General features: G+C 47.2%; 1 protein-coding gene across 2 annotated transcripts; it reads left to right on the forward strand.

The window, feature by feature from the left end:
* Positions 1 to 14439: 14439 nt before the first annotated feature.
* On the forward strand, positions 14440 to 15745 carry LOC100281320 (uncharacterized). 2 transcript variants are annotated; one of them, XM_035967990.1, is made up of 3 exons: positions 14440 to 15049; positions 15122 to 15187; positions 15267 to 15745. In XM_035967990.1, the coding sequence occupies exons 1-3, from the start codon at positions 14702 to 14704 to the stop codon at positions 15354 to 15356; spliced, it is 504 nt and encodes a 167-aa protein (XP_035823883.1). In that variant the 5' UTR covers positions 14440 to 14701; the 3' UTR covers positions 15357 to 15745. The 2 variants fall into 2 exon arrangements, with proteins under 2 accessions (XP_035823883.1, NP_001147710.1); NM_001154238.2 differs by having other exon boundaries at positions 14592 to 15049; positions 15110 to 15187.
* Positions 15746 to 21583: the final 5838 nt, after the last annotated feature.

The raw sequence follows: 21583 nt of genomic DNA on the forward strand, positions 1-21583 counted from the left end.
TGTTATCCATGTCCTTGTTTACCTATTTGGGTTGTATTATTATTGCTTAGTCTTATGCTATTGCTCCACTCTAATCAATGAACATGATGAGATTATCTATGATACGTTGTTTTCCCTTCTCTTATTAAGATGTTATACCTGTGGCCTTTAAGGGGGCTCGAGCGGTTTCTCGAGTGCCTCCCCGTAAGGACCTGTTCTTTGGATGACCGCCCGGGAAAATAGTGCAACCATGAGGGTGGAATGGGGTGCCCTTAGCTGAATAATTAGAGGATTCGGGGTGTAGTTCGCTTAGTCGTTGTGCCGTCAATGGGGCTCGGTGTATGCGGCTCGCTCTGCCAAGCTTGGGTTCGCCCCTTGGGGAGGAGTGCGGTGCATTTAGGAAACCTAACGGGTGGCTACAGCCCCGGGGAATCTTTGTAAAGGCTACGTAGTGATGCCCTGCTGGGTCACCTTGGTAGTGATCAATGGAGAGTCATGATCTCCGGGCAGAAAGGGAGTCACGGCTTGTGGGTAAAGTGCACAATCTCTGCAGAGTGTTTGAAAACTGATATATCAGCCGTGCTCGCGGTTATGAGCGGCCAAGGGAGCTCCAGTGATGAGTGGTACTTGATCAGAGACATTTTGGTTTACATGTGGCAATGAGACTGATGGTTTTGGTTATGGCTATGGTGCTGGTAAGTGGTATTCTTTCCGTTTGGAAAGGGTACATCGTGCTAATAACTTGGGTTAATGCTAAAACCTGGCTTTCTACTAGTAAATAATAATCTGACCAACTAAAAGCAACTGCTTGACTTATCCCCACATAAAGCTAGTCCACTACAACCAAACAGGATACTTGTTGAGTATGTTGATGTGTACTCACCCTTGCGCTACACACCAAACCCCCCCCCATCCCCAGGTTGTCAGCATTGCAACCACTGCTCAGGAGAAGATGAAGCCGTGGAAGGAGACTTCCAGGAGTTCCAAGACTACGACGAGTTCTAGGCGTGGGTTAGTGGCAACCCCCAGTCGGCTGCCTGTGAAGGCCACGTTTATCTACGTTTCGTTTTCGCACTTTGATTATTTGTAAAGACTATGTGGATGTCTCAGACATATGATGTAATCGACTATTATTTCCCTTTTTAATACTATTTGAGCACTGTGTGATGATGTCCATGTTATGTAACTGCTGTGTACGTGAATTGCTGATCCTCGCACGTACATGGTTCGCATTCGGTTTGCCTTCTAAAACCGGGTGTGACATAGGTGGTATCAAAGTCGTGCTGACTGTAGGACCGTTAACCTAGAGTAGAATGGTCGTTCTAAGGACTATAGACCTCTGTCCCTGCCTTGACTTTGATATCCCTTCAAAAGTTGGTCATACCGACCAAACCTATGTTCTACTATATATTATACCTTGCCGAAAATTATGTTTTATTCTAATCCTTCATTTACTTATGGTTCATTATTTGCTGGTCATATTAATTCTGTTCTCACTCTTTTGCTTGCGGTGTCTTTTGTAGATGGCTCGTCTTAGGCACACCGCACGAAAGTCTGTCATCCCCTTCTTACCCTCCCGCCTTGCTGAGCGTCCGCTTCGCCGTCCCGTGGCCGGTCAGTCCAGTCACTTGGAGAGGCTGCACCACCGCCTGCATGAGGAGCAGGAACGTCGACGACAGGAATAGCAGGGCTCTTCTTTCTCGCTCCAACAGGAGATAGAGTCTGTGAGGAGCTACTCCCCTGTGCTTCCTCTGGAGGCGCCCCCTGCACCACCACTGGGCGCCCCAGCCTCTGGAGTAGCTGCTGGAGGAGACCCAGACGACGGAGGTGGCGACGACAGCTCGAGCCACGACACCGACTTCTCTGCTGACCAGGAGCCGGAAGGATGGGTTGCTCGACCCATCACTCGCGACGCTGCTCGCGGGTGTCACTTCCATGATGCGCTCGACACCCTGCTACGTCGGGCACTTAACCGGCGTACTTGGTCCATCGAGTATCGCTGTGTGGTCTACCAGCATAGTCGCGGGGTCTACCCGGACCGCTGGGAGGCGACCTGCTTGGTGCGTCGTCCGGAGAACAGTCTCCAGGGTGCGGAGGCCTGCTCAGAACACTATTCCATCTCTGAGCGGGACTCAACTGAGGCGGCCATGCAAGATGCCGCACGGCGTGCGCTTTCGCACTACTGCTCGGTTCTCGGTGAGGTAGCTGATGGTCTCAACCTGAAGTATTACCCCCGTCGTCCATCTGGCAGCACAGGAGGCGTGATTGTCTCACCTGTTGGTGAGGACAATCCTAGGTTGAGCAGCACAGTCAACCTAGCCGTCGTGCTAAACACGGAGCTGGACCATGCACTAGACGAGCTGAGTAGGGCTCGTGCTGAGATCGCCCTGCTGCGGGCTGAGCGCGCGGAGCGTTGTCACCTGGACGATGGTTCCCCCGCTCCCGTCGGGACTCAGCACCCGTACCGCTCACCTCGGCGTGGACGCTAGTCTTATGGCAATCCCGACTGCAAGACCAAGATAAATCTAGAACCATAGATCGTTAGAGTTGGATCTTGTAATTAATACAAAATATATATACGTAGAAGCTATAGTCTTAGCGTTAGTCTCGCTTTTAGTTAGTCTTAGTTAGACAGGGTAGTTTGCTATATCCTGTGCATTTATGCTTGTCATGATGAACTATGCTTGATTTGGATCTTTGTAATGACTGTCACTAGAGTGCGGGTATCCCCTGCATTTTGGTTTACCGGTTATATGTTAAAGGAGTTAGTTATCTAGTTGGGAAACCTTTTATTCCACTTTCCTCTTTATCTGAGAAGCTGTGTTGGTCTGTGTTGGAGATCAGTGAGGATGCTCATCTGTTCAGTGTGGTGGAGAATTCTATACTCTTTTCTTATGCTGCAAGATTTGCAAGATCAGTTCTGATGTGTGATTGCATTCTGCAGATGTCAGAGAACAGGCGCAGAGGAGGAAGGCGTGCTCAGCAGGAGCAAGCCGCTCAACAGGAAGAGGTACCCCAGCAACAGCAGCTGCCGCCCCCGCCCCCGATGTCGATCGAGCAGATGTTTCTGATGCAGACTCAGGCAGTCCAAGCCATCGATCAGACTCTGGCCGCCATTCCGCAGCAGCAGTAGGCACCACCTCAGCCTCAGATGCCTCAGATGCCCAGGGATAAGCGTGCTGAATTCATGAGAGGTCATCCACCAACGTTTGCTCATTCTTCTGACCCCATGGATGCTGAAGACTGGCTGCGCACTGTGGAGCGGGAGTTGCATACCGCTCAGTGCGATGACAGGGAGAAAGTCCTGTATGGTCCCCGTCTGTTGAGGGGAGCAGCTCAGTCATCGTGGGAGTCTTATCTCGCCACCCATGCCAACCCCGACACCATCACCTGGGAAGAGTTCAGAGGTAGCTTTCGTCAGTACCATGTTCCTGCAGGTCTGATGACAGTGAAGAAGGAGTTCCTGGCCCTCAAGCAAGGGTCATCGTCTGTCAGTGAGTACCGGGACATGTTTCTGCAGCTGTCTCGCTATGCTCCTGAAGATGTCAACACCGACGCCAAGAGATAGTACCGTTTTCTGAGAGGCTTGGTTGACCCTCTTCAGTATCAGCTGATGAATCACACCTTCCCGACATTCCATCACCTAATTGACAGAGCAATCATGACAGAGAGGAAGCGTAAGGAGATGGAGGATCGTAAGCGCAAGGTCAGTGGACCCCAGCCTGGAAGCAGCAATCATCCCCGTTTCTCAAGCAATCAACCTCAGCAGTTCAGGCAGAACCAGCGTCCACCTCAGCAGCATCAGCAGTTCCAAAGGCAGTATCCTCAGCACCAGTATCAGAATCGTCAAAACAATCAGTCAGGAGGAGGTCAGTTCCAGAGGCAGAATCAACAGGCACCTCATCTTCCTGCCCCAGCAACCCAGCAGAATAGTCAGGCAGCACTAGCTCAGGTTGGGAGCAGGGCATGTTTCCACTGTGGAGAGCAAGGCCACTGGGTGATGCAATGTTCGAAGAAGGCAGCCCAGCAGCAGTCAGGCCCCAATGCCCCAGCGAAGCAGAACGTGTCTCAGCCTAGAGCAGGCAACCGCTCTCAGCCGCGCTATAATCATGGGAGACTGAACCACTTGGAGGCTGAAGCAGTTCAGGAGACCCCCGGCATGATAGTAGGTATGTTCCCAGTCGACTCCCATATTGCAGAAGTGTTATTTGATACTGGAGCAACACATTTTTCATTACTGCATCATGGGTAGAAGCACATAATCTTCCAATTACTACCATGTCAGCCCCCAATCAAATTGACTCAGCCGGTGGTAGAATTCGAGCCGATAGCATTTGTTTGAATATAAGTGTGGAAATAAGGGGGATAGCGTTTCCCGCCAACCTCATAGTAATGGGTACTCAGGGAATAGATGTCATCCTAGGGAAGAATTGGCTAGATAAGTATCAGGCAGTTATCAGTTGTGATAAGAGGACCATCAAGTTGGTGTCCCCACTAGGAGAGGAAGTGGTGACCGAGTTAGTCCCGCCTGAGTCGAAGAAAGGAAGTTGTTATCAGATGGCTGTCGATAGCAGTGAAGTAGACCCAATTGAGAGGATCAAGATTGTATCTGATTTTCCAGATGTGTTTCCAAAGGATTCACCAGGTATGCCACCAGAAGCGGAAAGTTGAATTTGCCATAGAGCTTCTTCCTGGAACCGCCCCTATCTTTAAGAGAGCTTACAGAATATCCGGACCAGAGTTGGTTGAACTTAAGAAGCAGATTGATGAGCTGTTAGAGAAAGGTTACATCCGGCCAAGCACCTCGCCTTGGGTCGCCCCTGTCCTATTTGTGGAAAAGAAAGATGGCACCAAAAGGATGTGTATCGATTATCGAGCTCTGAATGAGGTCACAATCAAGAACAAGTACCCTTTGCCCAGAATAGAAGATCTGTTCGACCAGTTGAGAGGAGCCAGCGTGTTCACCAAGATTGATCTAAGGTCAGGTTATCATCAGCTCAGGATCCGACCTTCGGATATTTCGAAGACGGCATTCATTACCAAGTATGGTTTGTATGAGTTCACTGTGATGTCTTTTGGTTTGACCAATGCGCCAGCCTTCTTCATGACTCTGATGAACAGTGTATTCATGGATTATCTTGATAAGTTTGTGGTGGTATTCATCGATGACATTCTGATTTATTCTCAAAGCGAAGAAGAGCATGCAAGTCATTTGAGGATGGTATTGCAGAGATTGCGAGAGCACCAGTTGTATGCAAAGTTGAGCAAGTGCGAGTTTTGGATCAGTGAAGTCCTGTTCTTGGGTCATATAATCAACAAAGAAGGATTGGCTGTGGATCCGAAGAAAGTGGCAGACATTCTGAACTGGAAAGCGCCAACGGATGCTCGAGGAATCAATAGTTTCATTGGAATGGCCGAATATTATCGGCGATTCATTGAAGAGTTTTCGAAGATTGCGAAACCAATGACAGCGTTGTTAGCCAATAAAGTTGAGTTCAAGTGGACCCAGAAATGTCAAGAGGCCTTCGAAGCGCTGAAAGAGAAGTTGACTACAGCGCCTGTTTTAGTCTTGCCTGATGTGCACAAGCCCTTCTCGGTGTACTGTGATGCTTGTTACACATGTTTGGGATGTGTGTTGATGCAAGAGGGAAGAGTTGTGGCTTACTCGTCCCGACAGTTGAAGGTTCATGAGAAGAATTACCCAATCCATGATCTAGAGTTGGCAGCAGTGGTTCACGCACTGAAGACATGGAGGCACTATCTGTATGGACAGAAATGTGATGTTTACACAGACCACAAGAGTCTGAAGTACATATTCACTCAGTCAGAGTTGAATATGAGGCAACGAAGATGGTTAGAGTTGATCAAAGACTATGAGTTGGAGATTCACTACCATCCAGGCAAAGCGAACGTAGTGGCAGATGCTTTGAGCAGGAAGAGTCAAGTCAACCTGATGGTCGCTCGTCCGATGCCTTATGAGTTGGACAAAGAGTTTGACAGGTTGAGTCTCGGATTTTTGAACAACACGCGAGGAGTCACAATGGAGTTGGAACCTACCCTGGAGCGGGAAATCAAAGAAGCGCAGAAGAACGATGAGAAGATCAGTGAAATTCGGCGACTGATTCTAGATGGCAGAGGCAAAGACTTTCGAGAAGATGCAGAAGGTGTGATATGGTTCAAAGACCGCTTGTGTGTTCCCAATGTCCAGTCTATTCGAGAATTGATCCTCAAGGAAGCTCATGAGACAGCCTATTCGATCCACCCTGGTGGTGAGAAGATGTATCAGGATCTGAAGAAGAAATTCTGGTGGTACGGAATGAAGAGGGAAATCGCAGAGCATGTGGCTATGTGTGATAGTTGTCGGCGGATCAAGGCAGAGCACCAGAGACCAGCTGGATTGTTGCAACCGTTGCAAATTCCTCAGTGGAAATGGGATGAAATCGGTATGGATTTCATACTCGGATTGCCTCGCACTCGAGCCGGCTACGATTCTATTTGGGTAGTGGTGGACCGTTTGACCAAGTTAGCCCACTTCATACCTGTCAAGACCAACTACAGCAGTGCAGTATTGGCAGAATTGTACATGTCTCGGATCGTCTGTCTTCATGGTGTGCCAAAGAAGATAGTGTCAGACAGAGGAACGTAGTTCACCTCTCATTTCTGGCAGCAGTTGCATGAAGCCTTGGACACACATTTGAATTTCAGTTCAGCTTATCATCCGCAGACAGATGGTCAGACCGAAAGAACCAACCAAATCCTTGAAGATATGTTGAGAGCCTGCGCGTTGCAAGATCAGTCCGGATGGGACAAGAGATTGCCTTATGCAGAGTTTTCCTATAACAACAGTTACCAGGCCAGTTTAAAGATGTCACGATTTCAAGCGCTCTATGGAAGGAGTTGTAGAACTCCGTTGCAATGGGATCAGCCTGGAGAAAAGCAAGTGTTCGGGCCAGACATTCTGCTTGAAGCCGAAGTGAACATCAGGATGGTCCGAGAGAATCTGAAGATAGCGCAGTCAAGACAGCGAAGCTATGCAGACACAAGAAGAAGAGAGCTGAGTTTCGAGGTTGGAGACTTCGTCTATCTGAAAGTGTCGCCGTTCAGAGGGGTCAGAAGGTTCGGAGTCAAAGGCAAGCTAGCACCCCGCTACATCGGTCTGTATCAAATTCTCGCAAGGCGGGGAGAAGTGGCCTATCAACTCAGTCTGCCAGAAAATTTGTCTGCTGTGCATGATGTCTTTCATGTGTCTTAGTTGAAGAAGTGCTTGCATGTGCCGGAAGAGCAGTTGCCAGTGGAAGGTCTTGAAGTCCAGGAGGATTTGACCTACACAGAGAAACCAGCGCAAATCCTTGAGATTGCAGACAGAGTCACCCGAAGGAAGACCATCAGAATGTGCAAAGTCAGATGGAACCATCACTCTGAGGAAGAAGCAACCTGAGAGCGTGAAGATGATCTGATGGCCAAATACCCAGAGCTCTTTGCTAGCCAACCCTGAATCTCGAGGGCGAGATTCTTTTAAGGGGGATAGGTTTGTAACGCCCTGAATTTGGGGGTAGAATTTTTTCTTCTTTTCTCTCACCAAGTTCGGGCGTTACCCGTTCCTTTTCCCTTTTCTCCTCGCTAAACCTTGATCTTTTCCAAAGTTATAGCGGGTTTCGGCTTGAGATCCCATGTAAAGCAAAACCCTAAAATACTTTATTTTGTTTGATGCACCATGCCGAACCATGCATCCTTTTTGATTGTTTGAAAATGTGAATGCATTCATCTAGAGAAAAATAGATTTTAGAGAAAGGAAAACCTTTTTCTTCTCTCTTTCCCCCTCTCCTCCCATTCCGGCCCAACCCCCCCCCCCTTCTCCCCTTTCCCTCCCCCGCGCCGTGGGCCAGCCTGGCCGCGGCCCACCTCGCCCACCCCTCCCCCCGCGCCCCCATTTGGGCCCAAAGCGGCCCAGCCGCGCCCCCTCCCCCCCCCCCCCAAAATTTCTCTCCCCTCCCCTGCGGGCCCGCCCGTCATTCTCCCCCCTGCCCTAACCGCCGCCGCCCTCCCCCTGCGCGCCGCCACCGCCCTCCCCTGTGCGGTAAGCCCTCCCCTCCTCCCTCTCCTCTCCCCCTCCCTCCCTCTCCCCGGCCATGGCGCCCCCGTCCCCGGCCATGGCGCCCCCGCCCCGATCCGGCCGCCCCCGCCCCGGTCCCGCGCTGTCCCGGCCCTGCCCCGCCCCGGCCATGGCGCCCCCGCCTCGGCCCCGGCCATGGCACCCCCGCCCCGGCCTCGGCCGCCCCGCCCCAGCCGCGCCCGCCCGGTCCTGTCCCGGCCGCACCCCCGTGCGCGCCCGCCCGGCCCCGCCTCGGCCCCGGCTGCGCCGCCCCGCTCCCGGCCCCGGCCGCCCTCGTCTCGGCCCCGGCCATGGCGCCCGCCCCGCCTGTGCCCCGCTCGTGCTCCGTGCTCGCTCGCCCGCCTGCCCCGGCGTGCCCTGCTCGCGTCGTGACGGCCCCGGCGCGGCCTCGAGCTCGGCCCAGCGTGCTTGTGGCGCGCGGCCTTGAGCTCGGCTAGCGCGCGACCCCGACGTGCGCACGGCTAGTTCGCAGCGCGTGCGTGCGGCCTTGCGCGCGTGCTCGCGTAGTGCGCAGTGCCTTGGCACGACTCGTTGTGCCCTCGTCTACCCATGGATGTGCCCGTCTACCCCCCCTATATTTTATGCACGCTAATCACATGGTTCATGTTAATAAAATAGGAAGCTCAATTTAAAAATTGGTTACGTTAGTTAATTTATATAACTAATCGTCTACCTCATTTAATGTTAATCTACTAAAAGTGGTCACGTTTCTATCAGTGCATGTAGTTAACCCTTACTATTGGAGCTAAGTAGAACTAGAGCACGTAACGTTTAGTTATTCGTCTACCTGTAGTGCGCCTCGAGCATAAGCTTTAACCCCTGCGAGACCTTCCCCCGTCTCTTTCTAACCATGGTGAATGCAATATCGTATGTCATATTTTATGCATGTTTAATCTATTTGTTCTCTTGTATGGTGTACTGTTTGTTCCCTAATTTGAATGGATGGATGTATGTATGTTTGCACTCGCATAGAGAACGATCCGGTTCAAGAGCCCGAAGAACTAGCAGGAGAAGCCCCTGAGCAGCAGTCGGTTGGTGGAGGCAAGTGTCCCTTGACCTATCTCTGTCCTATACATTCTTTAATTCACCTCCCGCATTTCACAGTTATACCTAAGGATTGACTAGCTTTTGTTATCCATGTCCTTGTTTACCTATTTGGGTTGGATTATTATTGCTTAGTCTTATGCTATTGCTCCACTCTAATCAATGAACATGATGAGATTATCTATGATACACTGTTTTCCCTTCTCTTATTAAGATGTTATACCTGTGGCCTTTAAGGGGGCTCGAGCGGTTTCTCGAGTGCCTCTCCGTAAGGACCTGTTCTTTGGATGACCGCCCGGGAAAACAGTGCAACCATGAGGGTGGAATGGGGTGCCCTTAGCTGAATAATTAGAGGATCCGGGGTGTAGTTCGCTTAGCCGTTGTGCCGTCAATGGGGCTCGGTGTATGCGGCTCGCTCTGTCAAGCTTGGGTTCACCCCTTGGGGAGGAGTCGGTGCATTTAAGAAACCTAACGGGTGGCTACAGCCCCGGGGAATCTTTGTAAAGGCTACGTAGTGATGCCCTGCTGGGTCACCTTGGTAGTGATCAATAGAGAGTCATGATCTCCGGACAGAAAGGGAGTCACGGCTTGTGGGTAAAGTGCACAACCTCTGCAGAGTGTTTGAAAACTGATATATCAGTCGTGCTCGCGGTTATGAGCGGCCAAGGGAGCTCCAATGATTAGTGGTACTTGATCAGAGACATTTTGGTTTACAGGTGGCAATGAGACTGATGGTTTTGGTTATGGCTATGGTGCTGGTAAGTGGTATTCTTTCCGTTTGGAAAGGGTACATCGTGCTAATAACTTGGGTTAATGCTAAAACCTGGCTTTCTACTAGTAAATAATAATCTGACCAACTAAAAGCAACTGCTTGACTTATCCCCACATAAAGCTAGTCCACTACAGGCAAACAGGATACTTGTTGAGTATGTTGATGTGTACTCACCCTTGCGCTACACACCAACCCCCCCCATCCCTAGGTTGTTAGCATTGCAACCACTGCTCAGGAGAAGATGAAGTCGTGGAAGGAGACTTCCAGGAGTTCCAAGACTACGACGAGTTCTAGGCGTGGGTTAGCGGCAACCCTCAGTCGGCTGCCTGTGAAGGCCGCGTTTATCTACGTTTCGTTTTCGCACTTTGATTATTTGTAAAGACTATGTGGATGTCTCAGACATATGATGTAATCGACTATTATTTCCCTTTTTAATACTTTTTGAGCACTGTGTGATGATGTCCATGTTATGTAACTGCTGTGTACGTGAATTGCTGATCCTGACACGTACATGGTTCGCATTCGGTTTGCCTTCTAAAACCGGGTGTGACAGGCAACCTGAATCTTGATACTAATTGATAGAGGATGAGGCACAATCTTTCGTGAGGTACGATAACCTGATTGGGTTGAGATCTCTATGTTGATGATCCAAGTCTTTGAGTGAATAGATCCTCGCAATCACTACACCACTGATCCGTTGGTTATCACTCGTGGCACATAAGTGACCTCGCCATGAAGGCTTATCCCTGCAAGTGCAATCAAGAACAAAAGCAAGAACAAGAAGAACACAATCAAAACTATATTGATCACGAGGTGGGGTCTCACAAACCAATGAACGACGACATTGTTCGATGACAGATGTGATCTAAGCAAAACTCAACCCTAATTTGATGGCGACTGCTAGATAAATAGAGTTTTAGGGATGTGTGATCCCTGGTCTCGCCCCTAATGGGCTCTGACGTGTTACACGGCCCAACAAACGGTGCCGTAGCACCAAAACAAAATCTGAAGGTTGACTTGTTTTGACGATTCCCATTGACTCCAGATGAGTTTTAAGGTGGGACTAGTTGGGTTGGTTAGATAATCTCCTTATCTTTCCAACCATATCAAGTTCGTCGCAATCAGAGTCCAGATGCGTCTTAGGCGTCCATTTTAGTGTAGATTGGTCCTAGAACTCGAGATGGATTCGCGTCCGAGTCAGACTTGATCTCCTTCCTGTTGTGGATGCCCTTCCTGCTCCTCCTTGACACCTTGGCCTCTCCCAAGTCCTTGCTGATCCTCTCCAAGGTTCCTAATCAATAAAACATACAAGGCCCCAAATGTAAGCTTGAAACCACAATTAACTAGGTTAGAACAGACCTAGAGATTTAGCTGTCGTGCACGTGAGCGTACGTGTTATCGGTTCATGCATTGCGGTGATGTCCTCATCACCATTAATGCAGTCGCAGTCGGGAGGGGGGGCTCGTAGGTCATGAGTGCTATGTGGCCTGAGGGGTTCATAGATCATGAGTGGGAGGCGGACCGGCACCACGTTGTGGCTCGGTGACAGGCATAGTTAAATGTAGTCAAATATTTATGGTAGGTCAGTCTGGGCCAAGCGCATGATCCAGTCGAGTGGTTTGCTTCCGACACGCTCGGCCTACCTTGTCAGGTTCCACCACTCCCGACCCCGTGTTCGGTGGCGCGGGGTTCGATCGGGGGCGAGTCCTTTTAGGGTTGACATATCTGCCTCTCCTAACTGAATAACGGGCCCCAGCGATCAGGGCTCCTTAGCGCACTTTATGACTAGCGGTTCCTAGGGACCGAGGGTCATTTTCCCGACACCATGCCAACACACCATTCAAACAGGAGGCAAACCGAAATAATTATAGATAAATAATTGCCATACCATGATTCTCTAGCTTCACTAATGATCATGTTAGTTGCCTTCTTTTGCTTATCCTTGTGGTATTGGCACTCATTAGAAAATGGTCAAAACCATTGCACAAGCAAACATATTTTCCATTGCCTTTCTTTTAAATTTTTGTTGTAGCCTTGGGCTTGATAGCAGAGTTATTTTTCTTATTATTGTAGGAGGCATACAAGTTCTTATTTTGCACCAAGTTAGCGCTAGAACCTCCCTCGTCAAACAATTTCTTTCCATTAGTGTACGTTATCACCACCTTCTCTTCAACACCAAGAGTAGCAATGAGGTCAGTCACATTGAACTCCTACGTCCCATGATTTAGATAAGTGACAAAGCCTGGTCAAGTAGGCAGTAACTTAGCGATAATATAGCAAGCTACAAACTTGTTAGCTAACTCACACTCATTGATCTAGAGCTCTTTAGCTAGCAATCGTATCTCATGAAGATATTCTACTAGGTCATCGACCATTTTGTAGTCATAAAATTGTTCCATGATGTACAATCCATTGTCAACATTAGAGACCTCGATCTTGGTCTTAAGCTTGTTAGGTTACTCACACCCATTGCTCTAAAGCTCTTTAGCTAGAAACTAAATATCATGAGCCTATTCTACTAGGTCATCAGCCATTTTGTAGTCATAGAAATGTTCCATGATGTATAACCCACTGTCAGCATCATAGACCTCAAACTTGGTCTTAAGCGCATCCCACATATTCTTGCCCATAGGCATGTCCATGTACACCTCCACTATGTTATCTACTAGTATACAGATAAGAACCCCACTTGAACAAGTTATCTGCCTCATCGAACCTGCTCTCTTTCTTAGCAGAGGGAGCAGGACCAGTGCACTTTCCTTTGATCACATGCTCATAGTGCATAACTGTAAATCATAGTACAAAGTGTACACATCATCTCTTATAATTGGACCATCTTGTAAAGGGATGATTTAAGTGATGCGGGAAGGCTAGCAACAAAAAAGATCTATCATGTTTTTTGGATTGTTGAATATTTAATCATATTATGACATGCTTTAATCTAGAAATAAGATATAACATACAACACGGCATATAAAAAGTGGATAATTCATTCATCGCATATGCAGATCTGCTATGGAACCAAGTAGTAGCAGATAGTTACCATAGATCCACAAAGCACATAAACATATACATTGTAGACGTGTTTAGTTTGTATCCTTGAGTGCCTGTTCGGTTCTTCCTGAATGCTTTACTGGATTGGTTCCGGATTGGAATAGTTCATAAATTTGTATTAGCTTGATGAGTTGGAATGGTTCCGGCCTCCAATCTGAACTAAACGAACAGAGCCTGAGTGGAACCAGAGTCGTGGGTAGGGCCGTAGGGAAAAACTATTACCATCATTAGACTTGGCCATGATGGTATGCTCGAAGTAGTGATGCTAGGCTTGATGCAGGGAGAGCTACGTAGTGCTATCCCATGAGCGGTTGTCAATGTAGTTGTTCGCTCGAGGAAGATAAAGAACATGACTACTGGATTGAACCGAAGTTGACAAAGACAGAGAACAGTCACGTAGATGTGCTTCCCAAAAACTTGATTGCTTGGCTACCGGTGCATTTACACAAGCAAACAAAGGTTTAGAGGTTGCTCGCCTATGGCTTAGGCCCAAGAACACGGTGGAGTGAGGAGAAAAACGAAGTGTTGATTTATATTGGAAGGAGGTGCCTTTAAGATAGGCTATGAACTATAGATGGCAATGTACAAAATGCCTGCGGATACCAATGTCGCATACCGGCGCTTGCAAGCAAAATTTTGTGTTCGCACCTGTTACCCGTCATGGGTGCTATATTGTGCCGACAAATGACTATGGACATGTTTGGTTCAGCTTTTTTCTAACAAGCTTTTCTGAAAATCTTGCTGTGGGGAGAATCTGGCTGTGGGGAGAATCTGAGTATCATTACAATTATGTGTGGAGGAAGATAAAGTTGTTCATAGGGCTCAGGATCTAGAAAGTGACATATTCCTACTATTACAGTGACTCAACCGATTATGTGTTTATGTTGATTTTGGATGTTTTTGCCCCCAACGAATTTTATGGAAGCTGGCTGAAAAGCTGAGCATTTGACAGTACGCAGCAGTTTTTGGTGGTCAGAAGCTGCCAGAAGCCGAAACAAATAGGGCCTATATGTCTCCTAAGAACCAGGTAGAGGAGGCTACTGAAGCCAAGGAGGCAAGGAGAGGATAAGTTGGGGGCTGAGGGTGTATGGCGGCGGTCGGTGGAGGATGGATGGTGAGGGATGAAGCGGGTATATCGTATTTGTGTACATGAAAAATATTTTTCTTTTTCATTAAATAATACATATCAAATTTGAGAATGCATCATATCTGTGTTCACAGGCAGATTCACGCATCTGTATATATTTTTTTATTGTCCGTGGACATAGGAGTATTTTATTCCCCTTGGCCGTTGCCATCTTTTACCCTGGCAATCTAATCTTTTACTATTTTTAAGGAGAGAATGACATCTGTCGGTGACTCGGCTACCCCACTGGCCAGTGATCGATGAATCGGTGCCACTCGCAAGGATGAAGAAAAAAAATAACTGCTTGCTCTCGACGGGAGGCTGAACCTGGACGAAGCAGGTGTAAAACAAGGCCAAAGTACAAACGAGAGAGGAACAGCGATAGCCGATAGCATAGCGATAGCCGATAGAGAAGAGGAAAACGAGATACGAACAGCGTGAGTCGAATCGCGTGGTGGGGTACCGCAATAATGGGATGGCTCGTGGCTTTGGTTAGCTGAGGTCAGGAGAGAAGAGGAGTCGCATTTCGCGTGGTCGAGTCCGTCCGTGTCTGTCCTCCGCTGTCCGCTGGCTGCGATAGTGCTGCCTGCTGCTCTAACCCAATCCAAGGAGGATGCCGAGGAGCCCGCAGCTGAGCCTGAGCGGCTGCAGCTCTCTCTTCTCCCTGTCCAGCACCAGTACGAGCCGCGACAGCGCCGCCCTGAAGGCGCCGGTGCCAGCGCCACCGGCAGGCGCGGTGCCCCCACGGCGCACCCCTCTCCTGTCGCTCAGCGTCGGCGAGGAGGAAGAGGACGAGGGTGAGGACGAGGAGGAGTACCTGCTGGGGGCCGGCGCCCTGGATCTGCAGCTGACGGGGCCCGGTGGCGGCAGCAACAGCAGCGGCGGCTACGACGACGAGCGGAAGAACATCCGGATGATGAGGAACAGGGAGTCTGCGCTGCGCTCCAGGGCAAGGAAGAGGGTACGAACACGAATCTAAGCAGCTCAACCCATGTCTCTCTCTGACACACAAACACTACAGGCCTATGTGCAGGAGCTGGAGAAGGAGGTTCGTCGCCTGGTGAATGAGAACCTCAAGCTCAAGAGGCAGTGCAAACAAGTAACAAATAGTAGCACACTTTGTCTCTTATAGCTAAAAATGAATGAATACTCATCTGTTTGTATATAACATGTACCAGCTGAAACTAGATATGGCTGCACTGGTCCAGCAAAGCAGCAGCAAGAGCAGCTCCCACATCAGAAGAACCTCCTCATCCACTCAGCTCTAGGCTGCTACCAATAGGAATATGTATGTGAATTTAAAGCCATATATGACCAAGGAAGAATGGGAGGAAGACGAACAAAGCTAGCTAGACTAGACTGCAGCCCCTCTAATCCATGGCCATTCGCTGATTAATACGATAATATCTCTTATTTGTTGGCTTCTTCTAGCTTGCTTCAATTTCCTAGTACAGCAGTTTATGTAGTATTTCCTAGATTGTTAGCGCAAAGCTGCCTTTTTCACCCATGGCATCCACTCTAGTGGTGTCCAGGTAGTGTCGATCCAATTTTAGTATAGAGGTCACTCAAACCTCTCTCCATGACAGAGCTTTTTATTCGTTTCCTGTCTTTTTTTTATTGTTCTAATCATAATAAGATACGCACACATTCACCTGTATGGGCTACGACCATATACGACTAATAGTTTTCTCTAGACAGAGAAAGGCAAAGGCGATATTTGAATCTCTTTAGTATATGCCCCTGACCAAGAAAGGAGAGAAGCAAAAGTACTAGCCCTAATCTGCTAGAATAACCAATCTGCTCAAGGATTTTAGTCTTTTTTATGCACTTGGTTGTAGCGTTGTAATCATCTGCTATAATATTCTAACATCAGTATGCAATAAGCTGGGTTACCAGCACAGACAATTAAAAGTGTTCAAAGTTAACATTAGCTTGGCTGTAGCCTGGTGCAGCAATCCTACTGCTTACAGCTCTTAGAGCATCTCTAAGAGACTCTTTATTTTTTTCTCTCTATTTGACTCTATTTGTCTTTTTATAAAGATTACACTTTATATGTAACATCTCATTCCAACAGACTATCTATCTAGTTTTGCTAGTCAGGTGGCTACCCAAGTTTGGCTAGTGAGGGAGCCAATTTGGACAGTCAGATAGTTAGTCTGTTCGAAAGTTATTTTGCTGTTAAATGACTAAAATTTGGCTTGACGAGTAATTTAGCTGGTTTGTTGGAGATGCTCTTAGAATAGTGCCTGATTTTGCTATCCACATAACCAACAATGATTCACCATGCTTGTTGCACAAACATATCTAACCTTGCCATCAGTCATCTCTTGATTGAACAACTACTCGTTCCGTTCTTTTTTATTTATCGCGTTTTAGTTTAAAAACAAACTAGCCGGTAACAAATATTCAAGAACGAAGGTATTAGTATTTACAACAATCAGCAAAGCCCGAGCTTTGAAAATATTAAATAACTTTAACCATATATATTATATGATGCATACACATACCCTCCCGTGCAGCTACTGCGCCTGCCCAGCATCCGATCCTGCCCGCGCAGCTACCACACCAGTGGCGGACGCAGGACAAAATTTCAGGTGAGGCGATAACGTAGAAGACAAATCAATATACCAGACCATTTGATAAAAATAGTTTCATGATAATAATATAGAGATTAAGTGATAATATAAGTAGTGTTCTAAAATAACATGAATACCGAAACTTCATTTTGGCCACCCTAAAGAAGAGTTGGAGAGAACAAAGGGGTGAACCGGCAGGGACTGGACGTTAGGGCAAAGCGGGCGCATCAGCACGTCGGTGTGGAGAGTCAGCGACTCCACCGTAAAATGACGACGGTGAGGCGACAATAGGCGTGGGATTGCGAGTGCAAGCGACGATGCGATGGTAGATGGCGACGATGAGACAAAAGGCGGTGGCAGCAAGCGACAGCCATTGTCGCGTTGCGACGGCACGACGGGACCCTTGTGAGATAGCGAGGGCGGGTGGTGCTATGATGCCAAGGTAGAATCCCACTAATATCCTACCCATCCGCCGGTGCGGATTAGAAGGCAAAGTAGTTGTTCTGGTACAGGATCCCAAAGTAGCCGGTGAGTCGTAGTGAAGCACCGAGAAAAAGTTAGATCAAAGTCTAGTCTTTATTAAATTTAGTCCAACCTACTATATAAAAATTTATTTATTTCATTATATATCTAAGTCTATATATAAGAGTTTATAAAAATCAAGGTGGGGCCGTGGCCCCCATTGCCCACCCCTGCGTCCGCCACTGTACCACACCACACAAAAAAATAATGCAGAGCGAGTATTCAAACTCACACTTTCTTACTCTAGAAATTTAAGACTAACCACTAGACCACATATATCTTAATGTTTAGAAACAGACAATAATTATATTTAAATAAATATCTTAATAGGGCAGCACCGGAGGAGATGAAAAGTAACCTACAAGCCGCACATGCCGATCAGTACAGCAAATGCAGACTTGTCAACTTGTGTCAGATGCATACGACGGCAGAGCAGATGCATACTTTGAAATTGACAAGCGGTTCCTATGTCGTAATGTACGACAAGGCCAGGCCACGGCCAGTCCCGCGTGCCAGTTACCGTAGAGGATCCTGCCGTGTGAAATTGTGGTCAGATTTTTTTTTTATAATGTAAACATGTTCCAACCTTTTGCACTTATATGCATATAGCCTTACAAAAAAAGCTTTAACTCCTCAAATAACTGTAAGAAATATAAAAATTATCCGATTGGAACCATAAACAAATTAAGCAGCCACAATTCTAACAAAGGATCTCACCCATGCCTTGTGAAGATCTCTATAGCTACCACCTCCAAGGATGACAGACATCGAGGGTATCTTGGTGTGATTCTTCTTTATGTAGCAATCTCCAAAATCGGAGCCAATGCATTCCTCTAAAAATAACCTGTAGATTTGATGGTATTGGTTTATAATTAAAAACGATGTCATTGTGTCAAAGCCAAATGGACCAAAACATTGTCGAAACTTCAATTAAAAGTTTCTTTTTATGTGCCGCTCCTTTGTTGGATTCTCAAGCCCTGTAATATGATTAATACTAGAGGGTTTGTCTATGTGGAAGGCAAAGAAAATGGTTCTCCATATATTTCTTGCAAGACAACTATCAAAGAAAATGTGTTGAATACTTTTGTTTTGATTAAAAATACACTTCAAACTTCCCTTACACCTTCGTTTCGATGGGTTATCTTTTGTGAGGATTACCCTCCCCCCTCCGTAACTACCATAAGAAAACTTTAATTTTTAGGGGGGCTTTTAGTTTCCAAAGCAGACCGTAACGATTCCAATTGGGGGAATTCATTAAAAAGAAGTACATAGAGTGGATAGAGAAAAGTCCATCTCGTTGAGCCCCCAAAGAAACCTATCTCTCCTAGAGTCCAAATCAAATGTGTCCAACAAAAGCGACATATTATGCCACTCAACGGATTTTATCCCCACTATTGGTCTGCATAATATGTTGCTTTTGTTGAGTGACATAACTTGGATCTCGCTTTTGTTGAGTGGCATAAAATCCAACCAGTGCTAGATCCAAGTTAGACTCATAAGTTTTTACCATCACGAAAACACCAACGCTAGAACCAAGCATCAAGAGAGCCACCAATGCGTCGTACTTTGCCTACACTCATGGTTGTTGCGACAGTTGATGATAGAAGTCATCGAGACCATGATCTTGTGCCCCATCCACAACAGCGTGCTATTCAGCTCCCTCAGTGTCGGCATGTCATCATGCATCTATAGGGAGAGGAAGATATTGTCGCAAAGAAAGCAAGATCCAAGCATACGAGATGTCAATTGTCATCTCTTAGGTTTGAAATAAATCGACTAAGTTTGATAATAGCATATGAGATGTCAGGTTTCATTGCGCTAGCCAAGTACATGAGAGATCCAATGAGTTGACAGTATCTCAATTGATCTCATGCTATTCTACGATTTTTCCTTAATAACATGGTTGGACCATAAGGAGTTGGAGCGGGTTTGCAGTCATTGTATCAAAAGAGACTAAACACCTTTTCCACATAATGTGATTGTACTAGAGTAACCCCACCATTCTTTATGTTAAGAATAACATCAACTACTCCTAAATCTTTTATTTCAAAGTTACTAAACAAAAGTCTTTCACTTCCTCAATCACATTATATTATTACTAAAAATTAGAATCCATCCACATACAAACACATGATCACACCTTCTCCCCCTTCAAAGCTAGTGACCAAAAAAGTTCTATCATGTTTTTGGATTGTTAAAAAGTTAGGCTTTTTAGTTGTATTTTAATCCAGAAAATTGATATTAAACTACTAGTGACAATGGAAAGGTGTGCATGTGGATATAAAAAGTCTACACCCAATATAATACTGATAAATATTGTCGTTACTCTGAATACGGGGTACCCACTCCTGCTATGTCAAGGTGAGACCCCAGCGACCACCATTGAGGATTCCACAGGTAACAGCTCAACGTGAGGCTAAAACCCACCATATAGAGTCGTGGCCATGCTAGGCTCGTCTCCTAGGCCGGATCACCATCTCCATCAAAGACCTATAAAGAGAGGAATCAACAACTTCAGCTATGAGTCTGTGATCTTGTAGATAGGTCCTAGACCTCTTTGTGAGCCCAATGAACCCCTGGACAAAGGGGTCCGGAGGGAACTCAAAGCTCCAGAGAAGAAGGCACTCTCTAGCTGCAGCTCTGAGCCTTAAGAATTACTCCGGGTAGGGAAAATACAACTCGGACCTCAGGCCAAGTGAGGTCCAGTATCGCCACGTATCCAGACAAGGGTGGCTGAAGCCTGGACCCCCTCAGGTGCGGTTCGGGCCCACGTTCAGAGAAGGCCTTGGAATGCCATGCCATCGCTTATTCTCGGGCCTGCCCCTTATCTAGGCAGAGGTCCAGTGCCGATGCGTGGACAGACGTCCCTAGCGTAAAGCCGTTGGACGATACCTGACGAAAGCCTTTGACATAAGGCTCGCCAGCATTGAGTGCAGATGGAATGGATACCTGCCCGCGCAAGTAGAAGGTAGCGTATCCCTAGCATTAAATGCACGTGGTGCGCTAGGCCTGTAACGTGCAGATTTTACTTATTAAAAAATTTGAAATATAATCGGCCAGCCGAATTCGGCCCACCAAGGGCCCAGTTGTCGCGCCTCCATCTCATCCCCCTCTCTCTTACAGGTTGGCCCCGCCTGGCCCGCCCTCTCTCACCCCTTCACCTCCCTCTGCTCGCGCGGGCGCTCGTTGTCGCGCCGTCGCTCTGCCTACCACGCCAGCCGGCCCCTCGGCTTCCGCGCCCAACCCCATGCCTCCCACGCCCGCAGTCGCTCGCCTTCAAGGACAGGAAACCACTGCCCTATCTTCTTCCTCTCCCCCCACTCTCCGTCCACCATGGTCGCCGCCATTATGGCGTTGATGGCGCCGCCGCCGGCCCTCTCCCTCCCCGACGCTCTCTCTCCCTCTCCCTATAAATCCTGACGTCGAGCCCCATGGAGCTGGTTCCCGTGCCTTCGAGCTCGCCCATTCCCACACCCTCTCCTTTCTCTCTCACAGGAGCACGCCGCCAACGACGACCTGCCCGTCGTAGGAGCTGCCACTATCGACCGGAGCTCCGCCGACCGCATATGTTTAATGTTATGCCTATGTTTTTATAAATGAATTTATATGGTATGCTTGTCCATAGTCAGTTTTCCATATAAGTTTTCCCTAGTGAAATATCGAAACAAAATAATTAGTATTATATGTCATGGCAAATGATAGGATAATATGATTAAGATTTATATTGTAGTTACAAATCACGTTTTGCATTTGGATGTTTTCTTTTATAAATATGATTTGTTTAAAGGTATATTTTAGTGTATGATGGATGCTTCAACTGTGGAATAATGTATGTTTATTTACTGGTGAATGTTTTCTCTTGTATGTGCGATGTGCGGCGCTATTAGAAGCTGACTGTGTGGTAGATGATCCGAATACATTTTAGGACGATCTGCGGGATGATTTTGATCAAGGCAAGTGGATTCTCCCTCTGCATTTCTTATTGTACCCAAATAACACATTCAATAATATTTACTTTTGGATTTGTGCATAATTTTATGGGTTTGCCTAAATAGGATTACATAGAAATACCAACCTTATTCCTTGATTAACCTGTGATGAATACTATGCTTAGTAATTACGCTATTGCTCGATTTAGTGTTCCGAAGATGAAATTTATACCATTGATGTTAACCCGATGATTAAACAAGATCATATTGTATTAAACAAAACATGGAGTTACCACCCAGGAAAAACAGTGCAACCACGAGTGCTATTATGGCTCTGGTTTTATTAAATAGCTTTATAGACTTAGTGCTTAGCAACCTTACCTGAAAGATGGTCAAGAGGGGACGACAGTGGTTTGGTGGCAGCTCATGTTAACATGGGGTGGTAGTCTTGGCTAAGGTACCTCGCCC

This window comes from Zea mays, chromosome 5 (assembly GCF_902167145.1).
Source record: "Zea mays cultivar B73 chromosome 5, Zm-B73-REFERENCE-NAM-5.0, whole genome shotgun sequence".
Taxonomy (NCBI): Eukaryota; Viridiplantae; Streptophyta; class Magnoliopsida; order Poales; family Poaceae; genus Zea; species Zea mays.

Bases quoted from the DNA above. Each gene is read 5' to 3' on its own strand.
- LOC100281320 (NM_001154238.2), top strand. From the start codon at position 14,702: ATGCCGAGGAGCCCGCAGCTGAGCCTGAGCGGCTGCAGCTCTCTCTTC. The intron at 15,050-15,109 runs GTACGAACACGA...CAAACACTACAG, and splicing joins GCTCCAGGGCAAGGAAGAGG to GCCTATGTGCAGGAGCTGGA. The intron at 15,188-15,266 runs GTAACAAATAGT...AACATGTACCAG, and splicing joins TCAAGAGGCAGTGCAAACAA to CTGAAACTAGATATGGCTGC.